General features: G+C 39.2%; 1 protein-coding gene across 1 annotated transcript in view; it reads left to right on the top strand.

Annotated features, from left to right (window-relative positions):
* LOC125456179 (uridine-cytidine kinase 2-like) overlaps positions 1–26,818 on the top strand; it is a 34,581-nt gene extending 7,763 nt beyond the window's left edge. Inside the window, exons 2-7 of the mRNA XM_048539012.2 lie at positions 1,029–1,188; positions 1,462–1,558; positions 5,608–5,750; positions 11,983–12,080; positions 19,916–19,964; positions 24,289–26,818. Coding sequence (XP_048394969.1) covers positions 1,029–1,188; positions 1,462–1,558; positions 5,608–5,750; positions 11,983–12,080; positions 19,916–19,964; positions 24,289–24,425 — 684 coding nt within the window. The 3' untranslated portion in view covers positions 24,426–26,818. The remainder of the gene's footprint in view (positions 1–1,028; positions 1,189–1,461; positions 1,559–5,607; positions 5,751–11,982; positions 12,081–19,915; positions 19,965–24,288) is intronic.
* Positions 26,819–27,089: the final 271 nt, after the last annotated feature.

The following is a 27,089-nucleotide window of genomic DNA, read 5'->3' as shown; positions in this document are numbered from 1 at the left end:
GATTTGTAACAAGATAACCCTGCTGTAGGCCAGATTTTTACATTTTGTGCTGTGCTGATCTTTGGCAGGACAGAAGTAGGACTATAAAAATTGGATGCAATTCTCCAGGCCTCTGGGAAGGGGAATGGGGGTCATCTCATTTCTTGCTCCACATCACTATCCAGTGATCAATGCTGGATACGTTCATTGGCTTAACTGGAATATTTTTCTTTTCGAACCATATCCAGTCAAAGGGCTTGGTGATTCCTCCTTGCTTGATTGCTTATATTTGAAGCTGTAGAGTAGCAAGTTCTCAATACCTACATTGTTTTTTTTATTTTCCTAATCAACCTGTTCAGAGATGTTAGTACCCTCCTCTGTAGCAGGTGGGACTTTAACCCAGGCCTCCTGGTTCAAAGGTAGTACACTACCCCTGTACTACGAAAGTCCACTTTGATCCACCACTGACCTATAACCATCAGTATGCCCTCTGCCCATTAGGCATGTGTAATCTCAAATTTGGAAGATTAGCATTTATATCTGTAGCACTGGATGTAATTCATGATTGAGGAAGTTTTTTTTCAACTGCTCATTATTACGCTTTCTCAAAATCTGACAGAAACCTGTTGCTTTTGTATCTAAGATTCATTGCTTAATTTTAAGGAACTACTTCACACACTGGTATAGACATAACTTCATAGCAGTTGTGCCCAGCTCTTCAGTATTGTTGTGCCTATTGGTGATAATAGTTTCTCACTGCCTCAATTTTGTCTGACGACAAAACCAGAGATAGTAATCCTGGTTTAGTCTTGTCGGTAAGATGTTGATATTTGGTTTAACTATCTCTGCATGTTATTAAGCTGAAGTATGTCAAATGTTAAGAATGTCCTTTTTTAAAAATTTAACATTGCTACATCTCTCTAGAAGTTGTTTATTGTTCTACTTTTGTATAGTTTTGAATTATGTTGGGGCCAAATATTAGTGAAATAGCTAATGTAGGAACTGCTACTTCACTAAATTTGTATTTTTCTTTCTCTCTTCTGAGGTAGTCTTCAGTTTGTGCAAAAATAGTCCAGCTTCTCGGCCAAAATGAAATCGATCATCATAAGCGGCAGGTGGTTATTGTGAGTCAAGACAGCTTTTACCAAGTGTTAACAGCAGAACAGAAAGGAAAAGCAATGAAAGGCCAATTTAACTTCGATCATCCAGGTACTTGGAATTTGGCAAGGGAACTATCAACAGAGAATTTAATGATGTACCATTGTAGTCTTTGTTCACACGATGAAAATGTAGTTAACTCAGCCACATTAGGGGCATTTAAACAGTCCTTGGATAAGGATATGGATGATGATGATGGGATAGTATAGGGGATGGGCTTAGATTAGCTCACAGGTTGGTGCAACATCAAGGACCGAAGGGCCTGTTCTGTGATGTATTGTTCTATGTTCTATGATTTTTGTTTCCATTTTATTTTATTTACAGATGCTTTTGATAATGAATTAATATTGAACACCCTGAGGGATATTGTTGAAGGCAAAACCGTTGAGATTCCTGTCTATGACTTTGTTTCACATTCCAGGTAAATTACACTAATACAAGGTCATATTTGTTTTGAATGTTTCTTGCAGGCAGAGTAATACTTGGCAGATTCTTTTGGCGCCAGAAGATGTACATAGCGGATGTAGTTGATTTAGCTGGCATATTAAGCCAATTAATTTGCAGGGTTGATGTTTTCTTTGTACTTTCATTCCTCAGACTCTGTTTCAGAGTCTATCAACTGTGTCTTAGCTGGAGAAGTCATGTAACAATAGAGCCTCACAGAGCAGAAGTGCCAAATTGATCCTGTGTCATAAGTGTAGGAGTACTGCATTAGCACTACATACTAAGAGGAGGAAAAATTGTGTACCCTCCCTTTTTGTGATCTTATAGCCAGCCAAGATCAAGCTTGGCTGTCTTGTGTGTGGCTTAATTTGAATAATTTTTTTTGCATTTCTAATTGCATAAACTTGTATAACTACAGGAGTTGTGTTCTGCCAGATTGGGGGATAGAAATGAGGTACTGAGGATAGGTTTTGGGCATGGGGTGTGGTGGGGAGGTGACACCATATCCTATTGCCTACCCACTGTCTGAACCTTAACTACATCTTTGGCTCCTATTTGAATTTATGCTGGAGGTTCCAACCAAAAAAAATCACCATAATCCTATTTCTGCCTAAATAGTTGTGCCCTGACTTTAGCCCATCTGCTGACAAAGCCCTTATCCATACCTTTTTGTAAATGTCCAGGCTCAAATTATTCCAACGATCTAGTGGATAACCTTCTGCCTTGTATTCTGCATTATTTTTAGGGCATCCAAAACTTGCTACCTATATCTTGACTCTGACCAAGCAACATTCATCCATTACTTTTCTGATTGTTGACCTACATTTTGGCAACCTCTGTATTTTTTTTTAAAAAAAAGATTCATTTGTTTTCACTCCCTTTTGTAGCCTTGTCCTCAACCCCATCCAATCCTGTAATCACCAGCCATACAATCATGCAAAATCTGACCTTGCTCCTTCAGTTGATGTTGTCTTGACTAGTAAAAATTGTGAATGCACTATCATGGGTGCCAGCGCCTTCACTTCGCTAATCATAGGCTCTGGATTCTCTCCCTGGACCCCTCTACTTACCTTCCTTCTTTTAAATCCCACTTTTTAAATCAACCTCTTTCACCAAACGATGGTCTAATGTTCCAACATCTCCTTGTTTTGGCTCAGTGTCAATTTCTGTGTAATTTCAAACTTCCATGAACCCTTTGGCAGGTTTTTACTATGTTACAAGCGGTAACATAATCTGGTAACACTTTGCTTGGGTGAACTATCTGAAACAATTGGTTATTTATAGAAATCCATTAAAACCAATAGAACTTGAGATTTAAGAGTGAGAGAAAGTAGAAATGGAGGAGATTCCATAAAATTACACACGTGCATTTCACGAAATTCAGTGTCAAAATCCTGTAAAGATTTGCACTTTTTAAAAATCTATCCATTGACAGGATATGCATGTTGTTAGTAAGGCCAGCATTTTCTACCAGTTCATAACTGTGATCAGGCCACGATGAACCACTCCCTTAAACACAACTTGACTGGGAGGCTGGGGTTCAAGTTCCACCTGCTCAGGAGATATGTAATAACGTTTCTGATTATGTTGATTTGCAAATAAGTAATGAAAAAATTTACGGAAAAGAAACACCTGAGTGGTTAGCAAGGTCATTCAGAGGGCAGCATGTCACATTGCTGCGGGTCTAGAGTCTTATATAGGTCACTATGGGCGAGGGTGTTAGATATCTTCTCTAAAGGACATTAGTGAATCAGATAGGCTTTTAGTGACCATATGTTAGTTTTTTGGACACAAGGCTTTTAATTCCAGATTTTATATAATATAAAATTAGGGGATGATAATAGACAGGGTAGTGAAGAATGCGTTTAGCATGCTGGCCTTCATCGGTTGAGGCATTGAGTATACGAGTTGATATGTTATTTTACAGTTGTATAAGTTGTTGGTGAGACCACATTTAGAGTATTGTGTCCAGTTTTGATCACCCTGTTGTGGGAAAGACATAGTTAAACAGAAAAGTGTGTAAAGATTTTTGAGGATTTTGCCAGGACTAGTAGGCCTGAGTTATAGGGAGAGGTTGGCCAGTATAGGACTTTATTCCTTTGAACATAGGAGAATGAGGGCTGGCCTTATTGAGGTGGTATAAAATCATGAGGGGCATAGATAGGATGAATGCATATAATGTTTTTCCCAGGGATGGGGAATGGAAAACTAGTGGGCATAGGTTTAAGGTAATAGGAGAAAGATTAAAGAAGGACCTGAGGGGCAGCTTCTTCATGCAGAGAGTGGCACATATATGGAGTGGGCTGCCAGAGAAAGTGGTTGAGGCAGGTACAATAGCAACATTAAAAAAAAATTTGGATAGGTCCATTGATAGGTAGGGTTTAGAAGGATATGGACTAAATGCAGGCAATTGGAACTAGCTGAGGGGGCACAGTGGTCAGCATGGACCAGTTCGGGCCGAAGGACCTGCTTCCATACTGTATTAATCTGCCAGTCTACCACCCTGCCACCGTAATGTCTTTCGAGGTCCTAGGGCCTAGACTAGTACCTTGGGGACATGGATTCAAATTCCACCTCAGCAGCTGTGTCTTAGCTGGAGAAGTCAGGTAACAATAGAGCCTCACAGAGCAGAAGTGCCAAATTGATCCTGTGTCATAAGTGTAGGAGTACTGCATTAGCACTACATACTAAGAGGAGGAAAAATTGTGTACCCTCCCTTTTTGTGATGCTGATGGGATTTAAAATGCAATTATTAAATCTGTAATTGAAAGCCAGTCTCAGTAATGGACCTTAACAACTATCAGTTGACTGTTTTGTAGACCCATCTGGTTCACTAATCTCCCTTAACAGACATCTTGGGGAAATCTGCCATTGTTATGTGGTCTGGCCTGTGTGTGCCTCCACACCCATGGCACAATAATAAGGTTGATTCTTATTGGCACTCGAGAATGGCCTAGCAAGCCATTCAGTTCAGGGACAGTAAGGGATGGGCAACAAATGCAGTGCTATCCACATCCCATGAATTTGTTTCCCTTTTATATGCTAAATTAACATTTTGTCTGCTGCCATTGCACAAATTCATAGTGCACGCCTCTGGATTGATAGTACAGTAATCGTTTCACTTTGGACGTACAGATTAACTGATACAACTTAGCTTTCTTTGAATTTGAATATATCTAAATTGCCTCTCTAAAAATGGAGAATAATATGATATTGTCAGGTTTATCAGCTTTAAATCCACGAACGCAAAATAATTTCTATTCCGAGAATGAACTGAATCCAAGATAAGTGTGTTCACGTAAGGTTCTACATAATTTGGACAGGGTTAGAATATTTTATTCCATACTAAAAATTCCATCCTACCAACTAGTTCCTGTTCAGTTTTGTGCTGAAGAATGAGCCCATTCATCAAGTGGCAAATAGTAACCTTAAGATCTTAACCTTTTAATTACCAATTCTTTCATCAGGACTTTACCTTTCTCTTTAAAACCTTGCTCTTACCTGTTTGAAGATCATTTTTCCAACTTCTACCCTTCTTTGCCCAAATGTTTCTCTGGGGTATATTTTGATATTCCAATGTGTGGACAAATAAATACTTTCTATTAAAACAGAATCTTCCCAGAACAAGAAGTTCAGATCATTCTGACCTGAACTCGGTTTTTTTAAAAATATGGAATCTAACGAAGGCTTTTGACTTCAAAATTGAATAGCAAGTTTTCAAGTGAAATCGGTCTGTACAATTTGTGCTGTGAATGCTCCAGCAGCATAAAATGAGCACCCATATGTTGGGACCATTATGCGGATGAATTTTAAGCACTGAATGGAACTTTACACAAGCATCTCAGAGGCTTTACTGATGTGGAGGGACAAATAATTTTGAAAAAGCATTTAATTACTCAATGGAATCGAGTACTCGTACAAAAAAAATTGCACAGAGCTCTGCAAAGACTAGAATAGTTCTAGTTAATGCACATTGGCAATGGAAACCATAGTGTTCCTGTTTATCTTTATATGTTGCCTTTCCAGAAAATCTGAGACGATTACTGTTTACCCAGCAGACGTGGTGCTTTTCGAAGGTATCTTGGCCTTTTATATGCAGGAGATCCGAGACATGTTTCAGCTGAAGCTTTTTGTGGACACTGACGCAGACACCCGGCTATCACGCAGAGGTACAGGGTATTTGAAACTACAGTTGCAATATGCTATCTGTGTAAATGTGATTTTTTTTCTAAAAACGACGAAAAGATTAAACAAAAGTGTTTCTCCCTTTTTTGTTTGTTTGGCATAGCTGTCAAATCTTTACTTATGTAAAAGTTCTTTGAACTTTGATAATATCAGTGCTCTTTATATACTGCATGCCTTGCAGTGTGACTGATCAGAGATGACCTCGAGTCTGGACACAGCCTGGTACATTTCCAAGGCAACCTGGTTGAGGTCAATTCTGTGGAAGAAGTCAAGGAACCTGGGATGTGCCTAGCCTGGTTCAGTGGATGGTCTTTCTTATGGTTTTTGCAATATCCAGGAGCAGAATCATGAGAGATCCATCCAGCTTCCAGCCTCTACAAACCCCTACTTGACCACGTGGTGGACAGAGATCCAGAGCTTGTGCCAGAAGCTGAGATGCATCCTTCTTTGTCAAATCGAATGAAAGAGACTGTGAGTCTCTGCCAAGTAGCCTAAGTCTGTAATAATAATCAAATAAATTCTTCAAACCCATTAGATGGGACTGGTCTGAGCAATAGTGTCCAGTTTAAATCAATGATGATAGAAAGAGAGAAATTCATTAGCATCCTGACACATCCACCTCTGCTAAATAGAAAGCTAAGGGTAAATCCATCACTTGATTGTACATTTTACCTTTGAGACTTCTTTGGTTAGTGTTGTTTTCCTGCTGTCCGTTCATGGAGTCATAGAGATGTACAGCACAGAAACAGGCCCTTCAGTCCAGTTATTCCATGCTGACCAGTCATCCCAAATAAATCTAGTCCTGTTTGCCAGCATTTGGCCCATATCCCTCTAAATCCTTCCTATTCATATCCAGATGCCTATTAAATGTTATAGTTGTACCAGCCTCCACCACTTCCTCTGGCAGCTCATCCCATACATGCACCACCCTCTGAATTTACAAGTTGCCCTTTTAGGTCCCTCTTCAATCTTTCCCTCTCTAAGCATTCTAGTTTTGGCCTTCTCCCCCCCCCGACCTCTCGGAAAAGAACTTTTTAAATGTTGATTGGAAAATCTGATTTTTATTATCTGAATTCCCAAAATAGCCTGTCATATTTCACCAGTTAATTTGTGGATTGGCAAATTATCCTAAAAAGAAAGAAGCGTCTTTATGTGCATGACATGAACAGATTTTTCTTCTATATTCACTTAGTAGATGTAGGTCTGGCTGGCCGACCAGCATTTATTCTCCAGTTGCCCTTGAGAAGGTGCTGGTGAGTTGCCTTCTTGAACCTCTGCCATCCACTCCACGTGGTGTGGTTTGACCCACAAGCCCTTAGGGAGGGAATTCCAGGATTTTAATCCAGCAGCAATAAAGGAATGGTGATATATTTCCAAATCAGGATGTTGAGTGACTTGGATGGGAACTTGTAGGTGGTGGTGTTCCCATGTACCTGCTGCCCTTGTCCTTCCAGATGGAAGTGGTCGTGGGTTTGGAAGGTACTGTTTAAGGATCTTTGGTGAATTTCTGCAGTGCGTCTTGTAAACAGTATGCACTGCTGCTACTGAGCGTCAGTGATAGAGGGAATATATTCTTATGGATATGTTGCCCATCAAGCAGGCTGTTACAGCCTGGATGGTGTCAAGTGTCTTGAGTGTTGTTGGAGCTGACCCTTGCAGGCAAGTAGGAAGTATTCCATCACACTTCTGACTTGTAGATAATGGCCAGGCTTTGGGAAATCAGGAGGTGAGTTATTCATTTCTGTTTTCCTTTCCTTTGACCTGCTTTTTCAGCTGCTGTGTAAAGTGTCATCATTGAATGTCAAAAGGTAGTGTTTACATTGTCTGTTATTGGACATGGTCATTGCTTGGTATTTGTGTGGCATGGATGTTACTTGCCATATGCCAGTCCAAGCCTGGATGTTGTCCAGATCTTGTTGCATTTGAACGTGGATTGCTTCAGTGTCTGAGGAGTTGTAAATGGTGCTGAACATTGAGCAATCATCAGCCTACATACCCACTTCTGACCTTACGATGGAGGGAAAGTCATGATGAAACAGCTGAAGATTGTTGAGCTTAGGACCCTATCCTGAAGAGTTCCTGTAGAGATGGCCTGGAGCTAAGATGACTGACCTCCAACAGCAACCATCTTCCAATGTGCCATGTATGACTACAGTCGGCTCCAAATGACTCAAAATGCTTTGCAAGTCATTATCATTTTGAAACCATTGGCTGCAAAACTGTAATTAGAGAGAGAGAAGGGATGCTTAGAACTGAAGAAATGTTGAAAAATATTGTGGCATAGAGGGCAGACACTCTGCTAATTGTGTCTGTGCGTCCCAAGAAACAAAGCATTTAACCTAAGCCCATTTTTCCAGTACTTGGTGCATACCATAGGGGTTATGAATTTTCGCCTGAAGTCCAAGAAATCTTTTTAAATTTGAATTTGTTTTAGATTAAAGTTAATGTTTGCCCATTTTTTAAGGCCCATTTTTCAACCCAAAATTCGCAGACCCCTACCACCCTCTGGATGAGAGAAACTTTTCCTCCTGTCCCTCTAATCTTTCTACCAATTACTTTAAATCTATACCCCTAGACACTGACCTCTTTGTGAAAGGAAATAAGCTCTTCCAATCCATCCAGGCCCCTCTCAATTTTGTACACCTCAATCAAAAATCCCCTCACCTTCTTCATTATCAAGGAAGTAACCCCAGTCTGTACAATCTTTCCTCTTGGCTGCAGTTTTTCACTCCTGGCAACATTCTCAGAAACCTCCTCTGTAGCCTCTCCACTGCAATTCCATCCTTTTTATGTGTCCTGAGGTGATCACAACACAAGTGGCGGTTTAATTTTACTTAGTCCATTGCTTCTGTGCCTCAACTTAAAAAACATGAAGTATTTCAGATTTCTTATTGTCCACTTATTGGCCTGTCCTCCTACCTGAAGGGATCTGGGGACATACAATCCAAGAGCCACTTCCTGTGCACATCCCTGGTATCTTCCAGTTCATAGTGTATTCCTTTGCCTTGTTTAGCATCACCAGATGCATCACCTCCCACATGTCTAGGTTGAATTGCATTTGCTTCTTTTCTGCCTACCAGACCACCTAAGGGAGGGGTAATGTTACAGACTTTCTTCTTCATCCAGAAGGAATGTCCTGCCTATTTAGAAGTTCTTTGCCCAGCTTTTCAGATGAATCTTCTCATTTTATTCTTTTTGGATGGTAACTCCTATGGATGTATTCACTAGGTGACCATGTTTCATTGGCAAATTCAGTTACACTAATTGTTATCATAGCTAAAAGTGACTAACTTAATATAAGTTGAGTACCCAATCTGAAATTGTTTTTCTGCACTGTAAATGATCTTTTGTGAAGCCCATAGTGTATTTGGGTTTTACAATCTCTTCTGTCTCTTCAATAAAGCCCGATGATGGTAAAGAGTTTTCTTTAAAAAGAAATTACAAAATTAAATAACTGCTGTTGGAGCAAAGTTATTGCCCACTTTAAGCAAAAACCTGAATACTGTTGCTTTATTGCTTCTCACATCAGGAGCAGTACTTTATGTCTTGCAAATCAGTGAAAGCCATAATGGCTGACTTACACATTTTTGCCTATAAAATTAGGAGTAATGAAACTTGCTTCAGATTCGCCAAGGAAGCAAATTTGCTAACTTGCACTAATTTGGCTGGAGGCTGGCAGGAAATGGAAGTTTTGAAAGTCAATCTACTGACTACTGTGTTAGCATGTACTATATGTGTGAAATTAAACCAAAAGTACCATCTTCACCAAGAAGCATTGCAGTGTGCATGCTCCTTTGTCAGTCAGTGCAGCCTTTAAAATATTTAAACATTTTTCAGTATCATCATAAACTGCCCAATCTCTCAGGAGCCGATAAGTTGCTGATGTACACAGAATTGCCAAGTCTGAATGATCAATGTGTCAGAATTTACAATGATGAGATGTCAGAGAGGCTTAGGTAATTCAAAATCCCACATAAATTAAAGTAACCATAGTGTGCTGTATTTGTAAAAGATACAGAAAGAGTGAGAGCAGTTTCCGTTTTATCTACTCTCTGTCGTTTTTTGGGGAAAAGAGTCTTAAATCTATTCCACCTATTGTTCCCGCAACTTGCATAATGTGCAGTCATGTCCTGCAGTTAGTTCCAGAGTTACATAGTAGAACTTAATGGGTGATTAACCACCGCAGCCTTTTCAGTAAGATAATAGGTTGGACGAATGTCGCACACCTGACAGCTTTCACTGTGCAGAAGACTTTGTGCAGGATCCAGCTGCGAACCCAGCTCCTTGGCGTTACACCTTCAATCCAGAACCCGTGCATCTACGGAAGTTTGCTGTGGAGCTTTGACCCTTTTTACAAGGCTTTGAAATGCACTTATTTGGCTTTCAAATTTGGATTACTAGTCATTCAGTATATAAAGAGGCCCTTCAGTCCATTGAGTCTGCACAAACCTATCTATGCTAATTCCACATTCCAGTACTTGGTCCATAGCCTTGAAAGCTATGCCATTTCAAGTGCTCATCCACATACCTTTTTTTTTAAAGTTTGAAGTTTCCTGCCTATACTACACTCCCAGGCAGTGCATTCTGACTCTCGCTACCCTCAATATGAAAAAAAACTGTTCCTCACAGTGGCTCGGTGGCTAGCGCTGCTGCCTTGCCAGGACCAGGGTTCGATTCCAGCTTCGGGTGACTGTCTGTCTGTGGAGTTTGCACATTCTCCCTGTGTCTGTGAGGCTTTCCTCTGGGTGCTGTGGTTTTCTCCCACAGTCCAAAGATGTGCAGGTTAGGTGGATTGGCCGTGGGAAATGTGGGGTTATGGGGATAGGGTGGGATGCTCGTCAGAGGGACGCTGTGGACTCTATGGGGTGGATGGCCTGCGTCTCCACTGTAGGGAATCTATGAAATCTTCTCTAAAACCTCCTGCTCTTCACCTTCAAAAATTATGCATCAATTGCGGAGAACAAGCTGCTTCCTATTCACCTTGCCCACGCCCCTCATAATCTTATATACCTCAATGAAGTCCTCCCTCAGCCTTCCCTGCTGTAAAGAAAACAACCTGAGCTATTCCAGTCTGTTTTCCCCAGCTACAGTGCTCCAACCCAGGCAACACCCTGGTGAAGGTGACAATATTTTGTACCCAGTAAAACTATAGACAAAAACTTACTCAAAGTGTAATAAGCAATGAAGGATGCAAGATATGACTCTGTATTGAACGCTGAGTGGATTTTGAGCTTTGAAGTGTAGTTGCAAAGAGAATTTAAGACGTGATCACATTCTTAAGCGGCCATAAATGAGGAAGTTGCATGTTTAGACCCCTTATAGATATAAGTTCTGATGCTTTCTGAAGTAACGTGAAAGTCTTTGATGCACAGCCTATACAATTTTCAATTTTATGAAGTTTTTGCATCTACGTTTCAACAATCTACTGTTGTCTTTTTAAACAATATTTGTCTTGATTCATCATGTTCCTGGAGGCATTAAAATATGGTTTTCTGTTCTAAAAAATTCTGTTTGTGATGCTCCTTTTATTGGAGTTTATAAAAATTGAACTTGCCAAAATGACATCATGCAATATTTTAGTAAAGTCTCAGGGTGTCAGTATGTGTTTGTCTCGTGGTTTGCTAAATCAAGTGGCTCATTTGCAAAATACTATTTATTGAAAAGTTTAGATTTACACTTGCATATTGACTTCAGTGCTGAAAGAACTGAAAATGGAGTAGTCATGTGGCAGAACTGCTGATGCTGTTTCAAAGCATTTTGATATTTTAGGGGTAGGCTTCTGTAATTGAATACATTGGAAATGAGAGTGGCAATTTTTTTTTTGTGTATGGTATGGTTCATTATTATTTCTTGACCCATGCAAGATTTCCTTCAATGAACTGTCTGAGATTATGAGCTCCCATAGTCTGGATTTCAAACGTCAGGCGCAATGGACTGAGACGGACTACATTATGAAACCTGCATGCAGCTTCTTAAATGGATGCATATTGACTTTCTGCAATAAATCACCAAGCATTGTTTAATGCAATTAGTTACATATATTGCTTGCACATTGAGGTAGTTGCAGGCATTCATATCTTGGGGATAATGAATGAGAACATGAATAACTACTGAGAGAAATATTTTTGTTGTAAAAGGGCTGATTTTTTTTCATTAATTTTTCTGTAAATTCTCCATTTACAACTCTGCAGTAAGAAGTCTCTTTGTTTGTTTCAGTATTAAGAGACATCAGTGAAAGGCAACGGGACCTGGAACAAATTTTAACACAGTATATAACATTTGTCAAGCCAGCTTTTGAAGAATTCTGTCTCCCAGTAAGTATGACAGGGCCATTAGTTTAATATTTAGCTCACACTCTCAACAGTGGGTGCTCCAATTTTCCTGCTTTCGCATCCCTATATGGTAGAGTCCTGTTTGGTTACCTTGTGGCTTTTATTGGTCATAGCATGTTTACTTTCTGTTACTGAAGCTGTCATGACTGAGAAATAAATAATTTACTGAAGTAGGAGATGAGGTTTGTCAGTGAAATATGCTTTTTAAATCTGATTTTGGAGGAATTCTGTAAAGATATAATTTGTGCGTCTGTTTGATTAAATGGATCTAGAAGTCATTGAAATAGTTTGACACAGGGTAAAATAATTTTGTTGTTTTTATAAGAATCAAGTCACCGTAGCTACAGGGTGGGAAATATTTAATATATTCATGCTATCTTTAAATGTACTATCAGTCCTAATTCAATAGTTTCACACACATTGGCTGCTAAACCTGGCTATGATTAGCCTTGTGGTTTAATAGCAGCAGGAATTTGACAGTGAAGAAACATGAACCTCCATGTCGCTTTGAAAATGAGTTGTAATTCTCTTGCATTGTTGACCAATATCTGTATGATGATTTGATGAGCAGTGAGTGAGGTGTTAACAACTCTGGGCCAGAGGCAAGCCAAGTGGGTTTAATTTGACTGAATCATTGAAACTTGAAATTTGGACCCTCCTATCCATACAGCTCAGATAGTTAGTGCATAGCTGCTGTGTGGTTTACTTTGTTTGTTGCCAATAACTAATTTCTAATTCACTTCTTTAATCACCACCATATTTTGATTCAGGATTATTTGAAGCAACAAATCATTTTCCTTCCAGGTAGTCCAGTTGCTATGACTTCTAATCACCTTTTTATTTAATCTTCTTTTAGATGAAAATAAATATCTCAAACATTTCTCTTAAATCCATTAGCTTGTTCAAATATATTCAATAGCTTCCAGGTCATCAAATCAATATTACCCAGCTTTGAGGTGCATTCATAACACTTCCATGGTCTGAATATCCGAGATGCTGTATCTTTAAATATATTTCTTTAAAATATATTTTCGCAATGTTCTATACCAACTGCTGTGGCAGAAAAAATTAACAAAATATTTCATGACCCTGTTCTAATTTGTTTTCAGTTTTGTGTTCTATTACTCTGAGCACAATTATTTAACTGCACTTGTTTGATAAATTGGCTTGTAACCCGTCATCCGTTTAAAACTGCATCCCCAGGTTCCAAGTCTCGCTTGCTAGTCTCTTTCTGAACCCAGTTCAAAATAGTTTGAGTGGCCAAATTTGCATGTAGTTTTGTAGATTTGGCTGTGGCAGTAACAATTTTATACAGACTTGGGAAAAATCTTTTTTTTTGTAACCTGATGCCCTTGAGAAATGTTCAGCAGTTAGCCTGGTTGATTAAAAATATTTGGTTGATAACAACAAGCTTGGGTTGACTGCAGAAACAGCCCAATCCTCATCCTTCTTCATAACTGATACAAGAAGGCATTTGGTATGTGCACTTGCTGTCAAGCCAATGAGTTTGCACCTGAAAGCATTTCCTTCACATTACTGCTTGATGCCATCAAATTTTGTTGTAATACTGGAGAAAGTCTCCACCATCACACTCAAATTGTATAAATACGGGATCTTGAGGCACTCTACTGTTTGCTGCTCCAATTTGTAATTGGTTTCTGGTTATTCTTCCTACTTTACATTAAACAATACTTTCAAATCAGTTAGCTAGTGCTCTTAAGTTCAATGAACATTCCCCTCAGAGACCTTCCTATGCACAAATACTTACTGAAACATTTAAAAAAATTTTTTAGCTGCCTGCCTTTGTCTATGTGATCACCACCTGATTGGTGATGGACCACTTGACAATGAACAGGTAATACACAGAAATTCCATGACCAATTGCTGTTTCAAGAAAAAAAACTTTGCCCTTTTGTTTGTTTAGATGAAGATAATTTTTAAGTTTCTGAAATGCTCCATTTATTTTCCACCATGGTTTTCAATGTACTCCTGACTTCATACTTACTTTTCTAAATACTGTGGTAAAACTTGTCATCTTCAATATTTTTGGAATGCTGCCAAAACTAGGTGGACAATTTGCCCATAGTTTTGGCAGTTTATATGTTCTGTTGATTTTCTTTCCTGGACTTTTTTCTTTCGCCATTTTGCATTCCTGAAGACTTTTCATCCATTTCTATTCATACACAACTCATTTTTTTTCCATGATTGGAAATGCAACGTTTTGCTGCTATCCACACTGACTTGAAATTTGGACCCTGCTATACATATAGCTCAGTTAGTGCATAGGTGCTGTGTGATTTACTTTGTTTGTTGCCAAAGCTAATTTCTAATTCACTACTTTAATCACCACCGTATTTTGATATATCTCCTTTTATCTTCTGTGAGTTTCACACTCTTTCTAAATGATCCCACTTCCCAGTAGCATTGTATATATGATGTCTGGATATAGGGTATGACTGCTACATCTCAATTTTATGTGCCATTTCTAAGTTTATAGTTTTATTCATTGAACTGATTAGCTTGAGTAACTGAAATCAGTCAATTTATTTAACATAATGCATCTCATTGGAGTAGTGCACTGAAAATCAAGCCCTAAGTCACTTGGAAAGAATGTGGAAATCCACAGTTTACTTGTTTTAGACCAAGGTTGACATAAAGCACAGGCCAAGGTTTCTTTAGTTAACAAGAATGACTTTGTTACGAATAAATAGATTCTAGTTGCACATAAACAATGAACTGTCAATACTAACTACTACTGAACACTAATTTCCTTATGAACTATCCCTGCATGTACATACAGTAATAAAAACATTAGTGTTATGGTTGAAGGAAAATACTGGGAAGACAGTTCATTGATTTACAGGGTTTGATGAGATGCCCTTCTTGGAGTGTAAGGATGTGCTACACCCTGATTCTGCTTCTCAAGATACTTACTTTCTACTTGCTTGTAGGAGGTACAGGGTGGTTTGTCCACACACATTACTAGTTAAGATCCATAGCAGCAACTGTGGAGGAAGAAGAACGGGCTATCTTCAGGCTTGAGGTACTTTTCACTGCACAGCAAGACCCTCCTCAAAAGGTTCAATGATTTCTACACAGACATTCAAATACCCCCTAGCTGTTTGGCCAACAGGGAGCCAATCACATAGTTCTTGGCCAGTAGAAGGCCTTTGTCATCAATGGTCTGGCACTAGTAATTGGGTAGTTAGCTACTTGCTGCCATCCAAAGCTTTATTCATTCACAACCCTTGGCTCCAGCTTATCTGCAAACTCGGCTTCCGCTACTACTTGAGCAAGCAGCTAATTAAACAACTTGTATCTGAATACTTCTAAAAAGATCAGTGATCCTTCAACAATCATTTGCTTTTAAACAGTTTTTTTTCCGTTTCAATCCACAGTCAAAAACAGAAAAATAAAAAAGGTAGTCTTTACAATAGATACATTATATTTTTTATATATTCTTTATACTTTTCCTGCTTCCAATGCCCCTGCCAAATTAACTGACATCCTACTAGTGAAAGGAAGACTTGACTTTATACAAAAGTAAAGTCCCCAAAGTCCTGTCGTATGTGGTGGTATAACCTGAGGCTCACCATATCTCAAGTGAGGGAAAGGTTGGTTAACTCAGCCAGTGTGGGAATTGAACCCATGCTATTGGTATCAGTCTGCATCGCAAACCCCTCATCCTGCCAACTCAGCTCACTGAGCCTCTTTTCATGATGCTGCAAACTCCTTAAACACCTCAAAGCTAATGACTCCCAGTTTGGGAACTACTCCCAATAACATAACCAGATCGCATTCTTATGGGATTTCACTTTTTTTCTTTCGAATAGTTTGATTTTATGGTCTCTCTTTGTGCCAGCTGTAGGAGCTCTAATTGAAATGTGATATGACTGTCTGTCTGTCTGCAGACTGATAATAGAATTTACAGTTCAGCAACACACAATTCAATATTTATGTTCCACGTAGGCTCCTCTGACTTTCTTTACTTCAGCTCTATCCTTTATTGCTATTTCCTGCTATTCCTTTCTCCCTTGTGTACTTATCTAGTTTTCCCCAAATGGATCTATGTAATGTAACTCAACTACTCGTCATTGTGGTATAACATTCTAACTAATGAGTAAATTTCTTAATTGATTCTGTTATTCTGGCTGTTCTGTTTTAAATCATCGAAGCATGTTTGTAAAATTAGGGAATATGATTATTTTCATTTACAAAAGTGAACTGAATTTTTTTAATTCTGTGATGTTTTATGAATGTGTCCTTCTACTAGTTCCTGCTTTTAAAACAAATGCATATTGCATTTAAGTACTTGCCCAAAGGAGGGATGATAGTTATGCCCTTTAACACAACTCCATTTAAAAATAAAAATAGCAAAGCTGAGAGGTCTGGTGAAGAATGATGTGATGGTTTCGGTGACACTCAGACAGAGTTCAATAATGGGCAATGATTTATTTTTCTTTCATTTCAAGGGAATGTGGATGTCGGTGGCTAGGCAGTTATTATTGCCCAGTACGAGTTGCATAGGACAATGTGGTGATGAGCTGCCTTCTTGAATACCTGCAGTCCTTTGTACAGGAATTCATAGTAGTGTCAGGGACGGAGTTCCAGGATTTGATCCAGTTATAGTGAAGGAATGGCAGTGTAGTTCCAGGTCAGGATGATGAGTAAATTGGAGAGGAATTTGTAGCTGGTGGTGTTCCTGTGCATCTACTGTTTGTGTCCATCTAAGTGATAGAGGTCATAGATTTGGAAGTTGATGTTGGAACCTTGATGAGTACATCTTGTGGAAGTTTGTTCCAGCTGCCAATGTGCATCGGTGTTGAAGATGATAGTGGGCCTGCCAATCAAACTGGTTTTTCTTTCTTGGATAATATTGAGCTCCTTGACTGTTGTTGGAGCTGTACCTTTATCGATAGCTGGAGAGTTTTTCAAGATACTCCAATGTGTTCCTTGTAGATCGTGGATAGGCATTAAGAAGACAGTAGCCATAGCATTCCTAGCCTCTGACCTGCTCTTGTAGTCACTGTATTTATATGGTGAGTCCAGTTGAGTTTCTGGTCAATGGTAAACCCACGATGTTGATAGTGGAGGAGTCAGTTCTGGTAATGCCATTGAATGTCAAGGGGCAATTTTTAGATTCTCTCTTGATGGAGATGGAAATTTCCTGCCATGAGTATGCCACAGATGTTACCTACCACTTTTCACCTCAAACCTGGATGTTACCCATATCTTGTTTTGTATGAAAGCAGCCTGCTTCAGTGTGTGAGGAGTTGTGAAAGGTGCTGAGCATTGTGCAGTGATCATGACTGTGTTCCGATTTCTGGCTTTTTTTATGTTGAGAAAGTCCTCGACAAAATAACTGAAGATATTTAGGCCTGGAATACTACCTTGAGGAACTCCTGCAGTGATGTCCTGAGAAACAGATGATTGACCTCTGACAACTATCTTCCTTTTCACTAGATATGACTCCAATCAACAGAGAGATTTCTCTGCTTCATATTGGCTCCAGTTTTGCTAGGGCTTCTTGGGGACATACTCAGTGAAATGTGACCTTGGTAACAAGGGAAGTCACTCTTGACTCATCTTCCGTTCAGCTCTTTTTCTCGTCCACATTTTGACCAAGGCTGTCATGAAGTCAGGAGCCACATTGCCCTAGCAGCACCCAAACAGAGCAACAGTGAGTAAGTCAGATGGTGCTAATAAGCACTATTAAGTTTGGGATTTTAGTCGGCATGGGCTGTTTGGACTGAAGGGTCCTTTCTTTTTTCTGTCATTCATGGGACGAAGGCGTCACTGGCTAGGCAGCGCTTATTACTCATCCATAATTGCCCAGAGAGCAGTTAAGAGTCAACCACATTACTGTGGGTCTGGAGTCACATGTAGGCCAGACCAGGTAAGGATGGCAGTTTCCTTCCTTAAAGTACATTAGTGAACCAGATGGATTTTTCCGACAATTGGCAATGGATTCACAGTCATCATTAGACCATTAATTCCAGCTATATATTGAATTCAAATTCCACCATCTGCTGAGGCGGGATTAGAACCTGGGTCCTCAATGTTATCTGGGTCTCTGGATTAACAGTCCAGTGATAATACCACTAGGCCATCCCCTCCCCCATGCCTTTTCTGTGTTGTATGGCTGTATGAGTCTGACTGTAAGCAACAAGTATACTGATAGGGCTGTAATTAGCCAGGTTGGATTTCTCATACTTTGTAAGTGTAAGATAGACCTGGACAATTTTCCACATTGTCAGATGATGCCATTGCTGTAGAGTACTGGAACACCTTAACTTGGGACACCGTTAATTCTGGAGCACATGTCTTCAGTACCACTGTTGGAATGTTATCCAGCCTCTTGCAGTACCTAGTGACTTCAGCCGTATCTTGAAATCACATAGTGTGAATTAAACAAAAAATTCCTGAATAGTTTTTGTTTCATGGAAGCCCTGTTCACTAAAGCTGGATTAAATTCTGCTCAAATCCTGTGTCTGGTTTTTTAGTCAATTTGAAAATATAGTGTAGTTTGCGCAGGATCGGAATGTGCCTAACACCTACAAAGTGTCAAATTGAAAATGAATAAAATGGGAAAAGTTTTGCCAGTGTGTTTATTTCAGTTATTTAATGGTTAAACAACATTTTGTTCTAAAGACTAAGATTTATCTTTGCTTTTAAAATGCATTTGTTTTTGTACACTTGTAGATGCATTTCAAGGAAAGTTAGCTAAGTGCATATGAGAGAGAGAGAGTGAGAGAGAGAGAGAGAAAGGAAAGACTTGCATAAATGCAGCACTTTTCATGAGCTCTGGAGGTCTCAATCCGTTTACAAGCATTGACATATTTTGGAAAGCAAAGCCACTTTAGCAGTTAGAAGGTGCAGTAACCTATGTGCACAGGACAGCAATGTGATGATAACTAGACATTGATATGTTGATTACAAGATGAATATTGGCTAAGACTCTTGCTGTGTTTTTTCTTCCACGGGATCTCCTGCTTCCATCCAAACAGATGAGACCTCAGTTCAACACCTATATACAAGGAGGCATCTCTGACCGTGCAGCACTCACTCCTGTATTACATGACACGTCAGCCTTAATTTCTGTGCCCAAGCCAGGAGAGTGACGTGAATCTAAAGCCTGTAATTCAGAAGCGAGAAAGCAACCAGCTGAGCTACAGCTGACAACACAGCAGAATTGAGGAAGAAAGGAGAGGGAAGCTATGTTATGGGGTGGAAGGGGGCTCTTGTGGCACCCATACTCAGATCAGTTGGGCCAATTGATCTGTTTCTGAACTGTCAATTTTATGTAAAAAGAAAAATAGGTAAAATCTTCAGTACAGTGATTTATAAGAGTTTTATTTATTCAAAGATGTTTACGACTTGCTGTAACTCTACTATAAAACTGTATGTATTCGAGTGATGTTTGAAAAGTGTTTTTTTTAAATACTTAAAGGTGTTTCTGTCATGTCCAAGTAACCTGTGTAATTTCTGAATAATACATGATTTTAAAATGTTTTAAGTAAATAGAGTAGCAGCAAATAATGATGTTTCATTTGATGAAACATTGATTTACAGATTGTGGTAAACAGTTTCAGTAAAAGCAACAACCATTGGATTCTTCTGTCTAAATCTCCACTTTCATATCATTCCCAATGTGCAGTTGCTCTCTTAATAATTAAGGATGGACTTAATCTCCCTTTTACTTTTATTTCATCCATCGTAGTGCGTGCGTCCACGTGTATAAACTTGGGGATCCTCCCTATTTAACCTATTGTGATGTTGTGATACTCCACCAAGTAAACATTATTTTTTCAAAACAGACTAAAAAGTATGCAGACGTCATCATTCCAAGAGGAGCAGAAAACATGGGTATGGAGCTTCACATTGCTTATTATAATGTTTTATACATTTCCCTCTTCCTTGAAGCAGAGTAACAGTTTCATAGTTCACTGCTATCTGTTGGCTGAGATCAGTTAATGTGACATGAACCTTTATTATTTTGTTTTCGTGTATCTCCGATCAGTTCAGCTTACTGATTGGTTTTGAATTTATGACACAGATTTCAATCATACCCTGTATTAGTATTTTAGGAGAGGCATCTTGAGGGAATTAGAAGTGTTCAGGCATTGACTTATGGTAGTGGTATGTGCTGACGTTACATTAATGGGGGAAAGGAATCTGGGAAGGAGGCTAATGTATATTCAACTTGGATTAGTATGCAGAGCCATATGATACATTTTTTTTTAAGGTTGTTCTGGAGAACCTGTCTATCCATGGATGCAGTGTCAGAAACCTGAAATAGCATTCCTTGGAACATCAAATGAACACACTAATTTACTTCAATATCACCTAATCCTAGATACCTCATCCTCTGGACATTAGGAGAAGTGACATTATATGTTCCCTTTAGTAGCTTGCAACTTCAGTAGCTTATCTTCTTGTAAGTGCTGGGCAGCTTGTTTTAGGTTTAAAGTCAAATATCAGAGAAGCTGATAAAAAAAAATTTCCAGTCTACTTACTGCTTTGGCTTCAAGGCCCTACCCTGTCTGCAAACTGAGTGGCCAAGACTCCAGTAAGACTGTGAGGGACCACGAACACCACCATTACTACCTAAGAGATAAGGGGAACTGCAGATGCTGGAGAATCCAGGATAATAAAGTGTGAAGCTGGATGAACACAGCAGGCCAAGTAGCATCTCAGGAGCACAAAAGCTGACGTTTCGGGCCTGGACCCTTCATCAGAGAGGGGGATGGGGCGAGGGTTCTGGAATAAATAGGGAGAGAGGGGGAGGCGGACCGAAGATGGAGAGAAAAGAAGATAGGTGGAGAGGAGAGTATAGATGGGGAGAGGATAGGTAAGTCCAGGGAAGACGGACAGGTCAAGGAGGTGGGATGAGGTTAGTAGGTAGGAAATGGAGGTGTGGCTTGGGGTGGGAGGAAGGGATGGGTGAGAGGAAGAACAGGTTAGGGAGGCAGAGACAGGCTGGGCTGGTTTTGGGATGCAGTGAGGGAAGGGGATGAGCTGCGCTGGTTGTGTGATGCAGTGGGGGGAGGGGACGAACTGGGCTGGTTTTGGGATGTGGTGGGGGAAGGGGAGATTTTGAAGCTGGTGGTCCACATTGATACCATTGGGCTGCAGGGTTCCCAAGCGGAATATCAGTTGCTGTTCCTGCAACCTTCGGGTGGCATCATTGTGGCACTGCAGGAGGCCCACGATGGACATGTCATCTAAAGAATGGGAGGGGGAGTTGAAATGGTTCGTGACTGGGAGGTGCAGTGTTTATTGCGAACCGAGCGGAGGTGTTCTGCAAAGCGGTCCCCAAGCCTCCGCTTGGTTTCCCCAATGTAGAGGAAGCCACACCGGGTACAATGGATACAGCATACCACATTGGCAGATGTGCAGGTGAACCTCTGCTTAATATGGAAAGTCATCTTGGGGCCTGGGATAGGGGTGAGGGAGGAGGTGTGGGAGCAAGTGTAGCATTTCCTGCGGTTGCAGGGGAAGGTGCCGGGTGTGGAGGGGTTGGAGGGCGGTGTGGAGCTTGCCAGTTACACAGCTGCTGTTTGGCTGTGTGGAGACTCCACCTTCAGCCTCTTTAAGTGGATGCTGACCTTGCCCCCTGGGGGCCACCTATTGATCAATTCAGGTAACAACTTGTCAGGCCTTTACTCTAGGACTAGCATAAGTTCAAGTCTTACCTTTCCCCCTGACATTTGACATCAGCCAAAATACAAAATCCTGCCTATTGTTTCTGAGCTGCTTCATTTTATTTTGCAGTATATGCTGGGAGTTCAGTGCAGCAGTTGATGCAGTTGATTCTAGCAAACAGTTCTGACTTGATTGGATGCTTAAATTAATTTTTTAAAAAATCTTAACGGTGCTTTACAACTTGCTGAATAAAGAGTATTTTGATTATTTAAACCCACAGGTTTACAACTTAAATGATGTTAAAGAACTGAAATACTTGACACTTTCTTGTGTCCTTGCCTACCAACAGCACCCGACGTAATAAATTTAGTTAGATGCAAGCAGCAGATTGAGAAGACCCCTAGATGGATGTTATTCACTTCACTTACAATGAAGACGGGGTTCTACTTTTACAAAGCCCAAACAACTTCATAACATTGCACAATAGGAAATAATGCCATGTTGAGCAAATTAGGTTTTTCAAACTAAGAATTGGTAAAGTAGTCCAAAATGTAGTTGTTGGAAAATTCAGTAATTTCTGTTATTTAATGTAGCAGCTTCAGTAATATATGTTGGGAATCCTCTGCAATATCTCCTGATATATTTAAAAAAAGTATTGCTGTCCAAATCCTTGTTAAAATACTTGTTCTTAATGCTGTCCTTCAACATATGCAAATGAAGGAATTTAATACTTAAACTCCTGGTGCAACAAGGACTCCAGTATAAAAACCGAAAGAACTACAAACTACTGTAACTCAGGAACAATAACAAAGTTCCTGGAAAAGCCCAGCAGGTCTGGCAGCATCTGTGAAGAAAAAAACAGCTAACGTTTTGAGTCTGGTGTTCTGATGAAGGGTCACCAGACCTGAAACATTAACTCTGTTTTTCCCTTCACAGATGCTGCCAGACCCGCTGAGCTTTTCCAGGAACTTTGTTTTTACTCCTGTTTAAAAAACTGAAATACTGTGAACTTCAGGCAGAAATTGAGACCGTATTAGTGGAGATTTATGCCTCTCTTGATTTGACTTGACTTCACTGGAATCTGAAATCAGAAGAAGTGACTGATCAATTATTGTTAAAGAGATAGTAGGAACTGCCGATGCTGGAGAGTCTGAGACAACAAGGTGTAGAACTGGATGAACATAGCAGGCCAGGCAGCATCAGAGGAGCAGGAAGGCTGACATTTCGGGTCTAGACCCTTCTTCAGAAATAAAGAAGAGTCTAGACCTGAAACGCCAGCTTTCCTGATCCTCTGATGCTGCTTGGCCTGCTGTGTTCATTCAGCTCTACACCTTGTTATCGCTGATCAATGGTTGCTCTTTTTACACCAATCACAAAATTTACCCCATACTCATTTTGCATCTTGTGAAGTTAGTAAGTGAACATTCTTATATTATAACATACTGTCTTGGGATAGTTCTGGCGTGCATCCAATCCTGAATTTACCACTTAAGCTATCTACTTTGCACTGACTATTTTCTGTTTGGGCCAAACTGAATTTTGTGAAGCATATGTTAAAATAATCATATAGATGTTATAAACATTTGAAAGCACTATCAGTTCTTTTTGGGGTTATGGGAAATACTGCTAAGTTTACAGGTCCTGAGTTTGAACAGAACCTGTAGTTTCAAAGAATATGGTGACTTAGGAAACAAGAATAGAGAGAGAGAGCAGTAACGTGTCAACTATAAATAATTTATCTGTTTTTGCCAAATAAATACATGCAAGGCTGTCAATTGTGTAGTTTCTTAGATTCTGAATTAAACAAAGGACTAGCTGTTAAAGTAGACATGTCTACACTTGAACATCTTTTATCGTGCAAATATTGAAACATTAATATTTGGGGTTTATTTAACATTATCAGTGTGTTAATTAAAAAGTCTCCAGCCCATCTCAGTTTTGAACCTGTTTAAAAATAGCACTGAATAATTTGCTAGACTAAGCTGTAGCTTTGAGAATGACCAGAGCAAATTTGAAAATTATGGAGCACTAATACTGTTTCTGTGGTGAAAATGTTCTGAATGCATAAGCATCCAACATGCTGTTTTATGAGGAAGTAATCTGTGTTGTCTTGGACTGCATAATGTACTTCTAATTTGATTAGGCTGTGTTGATGCTCCATAGTTCTTGCAGTGCTCACTTTAGCTAGAGCAAGAATTGTACTTTGTCACTCTCGCACAGGGCTATATTGTAATGTGATCTGAATTATTTAGCCAAAAATCATCTTCAGTATGCTTATAACAATTGCATTCCCTCAAGGATTCATTTTATCTCTATCCATTTTGTATCTGAAATTGTAAAATAGAAAAGAAAGTACTTTTCAAATTCTATTTATTGCGCATTATAAAACTGCCTGTCTGTGTTAAAGTTTAATAGTGGCAAGAGAGAGGGAGTCTCTGGCAGAGGACCTGGCTAACTGTATCATTAGGATGCTTAGTTTACATAGTAATGTACAAGAATTAATTCGTATTTGTTTTTTACAATTATTTTAATTTCTTCCCTCTAGTTGCCATAAACCTGATAGTGCAGCATATCCAAGACCTTCTCAATGGTGGGCTGAGCAAACGTCAGAATGGTTATTTGAATGGCTACACTCTTTCATGCAAGAGAGACACTTCGGATTCCAACAGCAGACCACACTGACTGAAGGCCAGGCAGTAGAAATCCTCTACTGAAATTTAGCATTGACTTTAATATTTACTGTTTATGGGAAGGGAATATCAGTCAAGGTCTTATAATAATTGTTGAAAGCAAAATGACACTTCTTTTCTGGTGACAATACAATGTTTTTCAGCATTTATTTTTGCCAATGCTTTATTTTAAAATAAGTGGATTCCTTATTAAATGTTTGTGCTCAAGTATCTCTGGTAAAGAAATACAATCCAATAATTTTGCATTTTATTTTGGAAGTGTAAGAATGAAGGCAAATCTTGCCTTGGTGTGAGCATCATTTTGCCAAATAACTTTCGACATGGGAAAGAAGCTGGGGAGCAAAATGTTCACTGTTGTGCCTAAGATACAGAAATCTTTGTATTAATGTCTGTGCACTGAAGGGACTTTACCTGCTAACCCATGATGTTCCATTGGATTGGTTTTACAAAAATTGCAGGCACTCTTAGGTTTGAGCAAGGGGCTGACAAGTGTTTGCAATTCATCAGTTTTCTTAATGGATATGACGGTCATTACTGGGGAACTTGCCTGAATGCAAAATGCATTTGTGGTAGCTATGTGATTTGGTGAAAGGGCAATTTAAATTCTTTTGTGGGTTTAGATTGTACTGAGTTATTACATTACATTACAACACTTCTGAACAATTTATATTCCTTTATTAGGCTTACTTGACCCAAAGGAGTTCTGTGAAACCTGCAGTATTGGTTCACCAGTACTTTTAATCATTCTATCATTTATTCTGAATAGGAAGCTATGCTAAATAAAGATGGATTGACTTTGTATTTCCAGAATCCTTTCAGAAAAGAAGGGAGGATAATGATGCAGATCAAACAAGCCATATTATTTTAGTTATACATAAAAGTCTTGCAGATCCGTTTCTCCCAGCTCCCCTTCCATCATTTGACAACATTTCAGTTTTTTTCTTTAAAGAAACAATTTTAGGATCTTGTGCCTCCACTAATTTTCCAGAAATCTATTCTATACAATCGCTTGTCTTTTCAATAATTTGAGCCTTCTGTCTCTTTTCGTCCTATTTCCTTTAAATTTAATCATACAAGTTGATCTTTTCTCTGTCCCTTTGCTATCTTGTTGCCTAGATATGATCACTGCATCCATCTGCAATTTTTCGGTTGGTTTTGGTGTAAGTTATTTCATTTGAATTGGAAGAAGAGTGAACTCTTTTTGTTTTGTCAAACTGGAACCAAACAAGGAGATAACAAATTCTGCCTCTGTTTTCCTCCACCCACTACCTCTATCACTCGTCGTTCAATTTCCATTAATTTCGCACTACTACTTTCAGTTCCTGTTACTGATGAAAGGGTGCACCCTGCCACCGCAGCCTTTTACAAATTCTAATAAGAATTTCTGCACATTTCCAGTATCTCGAGTCCATATTTGAGATTTAATTATTTGTGTTTACTTTGAGACCAGGGTATCTCCTGTGCTCAAACTGAATCTGCTCCAGAATTGATCTTCATTAAAAGCCGCTTTTATCAATGCATTTTAACGTGAAAAGTTTCAGGATGCAAAACATTAACCCTTTTTTTGTTTTGAGTTTCATTTTCATTGCTAAGACACATATTGGACCTATTTAATGTCAACCTGCTGTATTTTTGTTTTGAGGGAGCACTGAGTGCAGAGATTTAGGCGTTAACATTAAATACCAGTAGTGCCAAGCCATAAAGAGTATTTTCAGGTTAAGTTGAAGGACAAATGGCAGCTGTGTGAGTTTTGTAGATGCAAATAATGTTGGCTAAAGTAAGACCTACACATAGAAAGTGGGTAGGAGTATACATGATAGTACCTTTCTAGATTCAGGAGATATATAATGAAAATATGTTAATATCATTCATGAATTGGGTCATTGCTGTTGCTGTAACCCGCTGCTTCTGGAAACCAATATAGACATATTGGTTCACACTAAGATTGTGGTCAATTCGTCCTTTTAGCCAATTTTTTATTTCAATGGTTGTACATGTAGATGTTTTTTGTTTATTTAGAAAGGCAGAAAGATTAAATGCTTACTAACTCTGAAATTTGAAGCTTTATGTGGATGCTTGGTCCTGACTCTAAAGAACTTGAAATGTAAACAAAGTGCTGAAATACGCTAAGCATCATTAACCTGAAATGGCAAATCTGTTTGTCTCGACAGATGCTGCATGACCTGCTGAGAATTTCAGTATTTGCTTCCAATTTCTGATAGCCACAGTATTTTGCTTTTGCCTAAAATACTTGAATTGTATTTGTTGTCTAAAAGGCAAATGCCTGTAAGCTTATGTTTCTGCCAACTTCTGAATTGTTACACATTTCTGGGGTTTTACTGGCTATCACATAAATGGGGAATTAAACTTGAAGGAGAAATATAATTCATTGTGCTACTGTTCTTTGCGACCAAAATGGTCCTTTTCTTGCTTTGTAATGGTGCAGGTAACCTTTTCTTTGTGGATAAAGACTTGATTTCAGTTTATTTAATTAAGTTTTTTTTTAAGTTTTCTCAATTTCTATTTTCCCCCACCATCTCCAGTGTTTCGTAATGTATTGTATGTCAGGCCACTCTCCTAGAAAGTCAGGAAATGAAGACACTCTTGATGTGCTGTACCTGATTAAAACAATAATTTTTTATGGACAATTGTGATG

This window comes from Stegostoma tigrinum, chromosome 8 (genome assembly GCF_030684315.1).
Source record: "Stegostoma tigrinum isolate sSteTig4 chromosome 8, sSteTig4.hap1, whole genome shotgun sequence".
In the NCBI taxonomy this organism is placed as follows: Eukaryota; Metazoa; Chordata; class Chondrichthyes; order Orectolobiformes; family Stegostomatidae; genus Stegostoma; species Stegostoma tigrinum.
The sequence above is the reverse complement of the archived record's forward strand: the minus strand, read 5'-3'. Positions and strand labels throughout refer to the sequence as shown.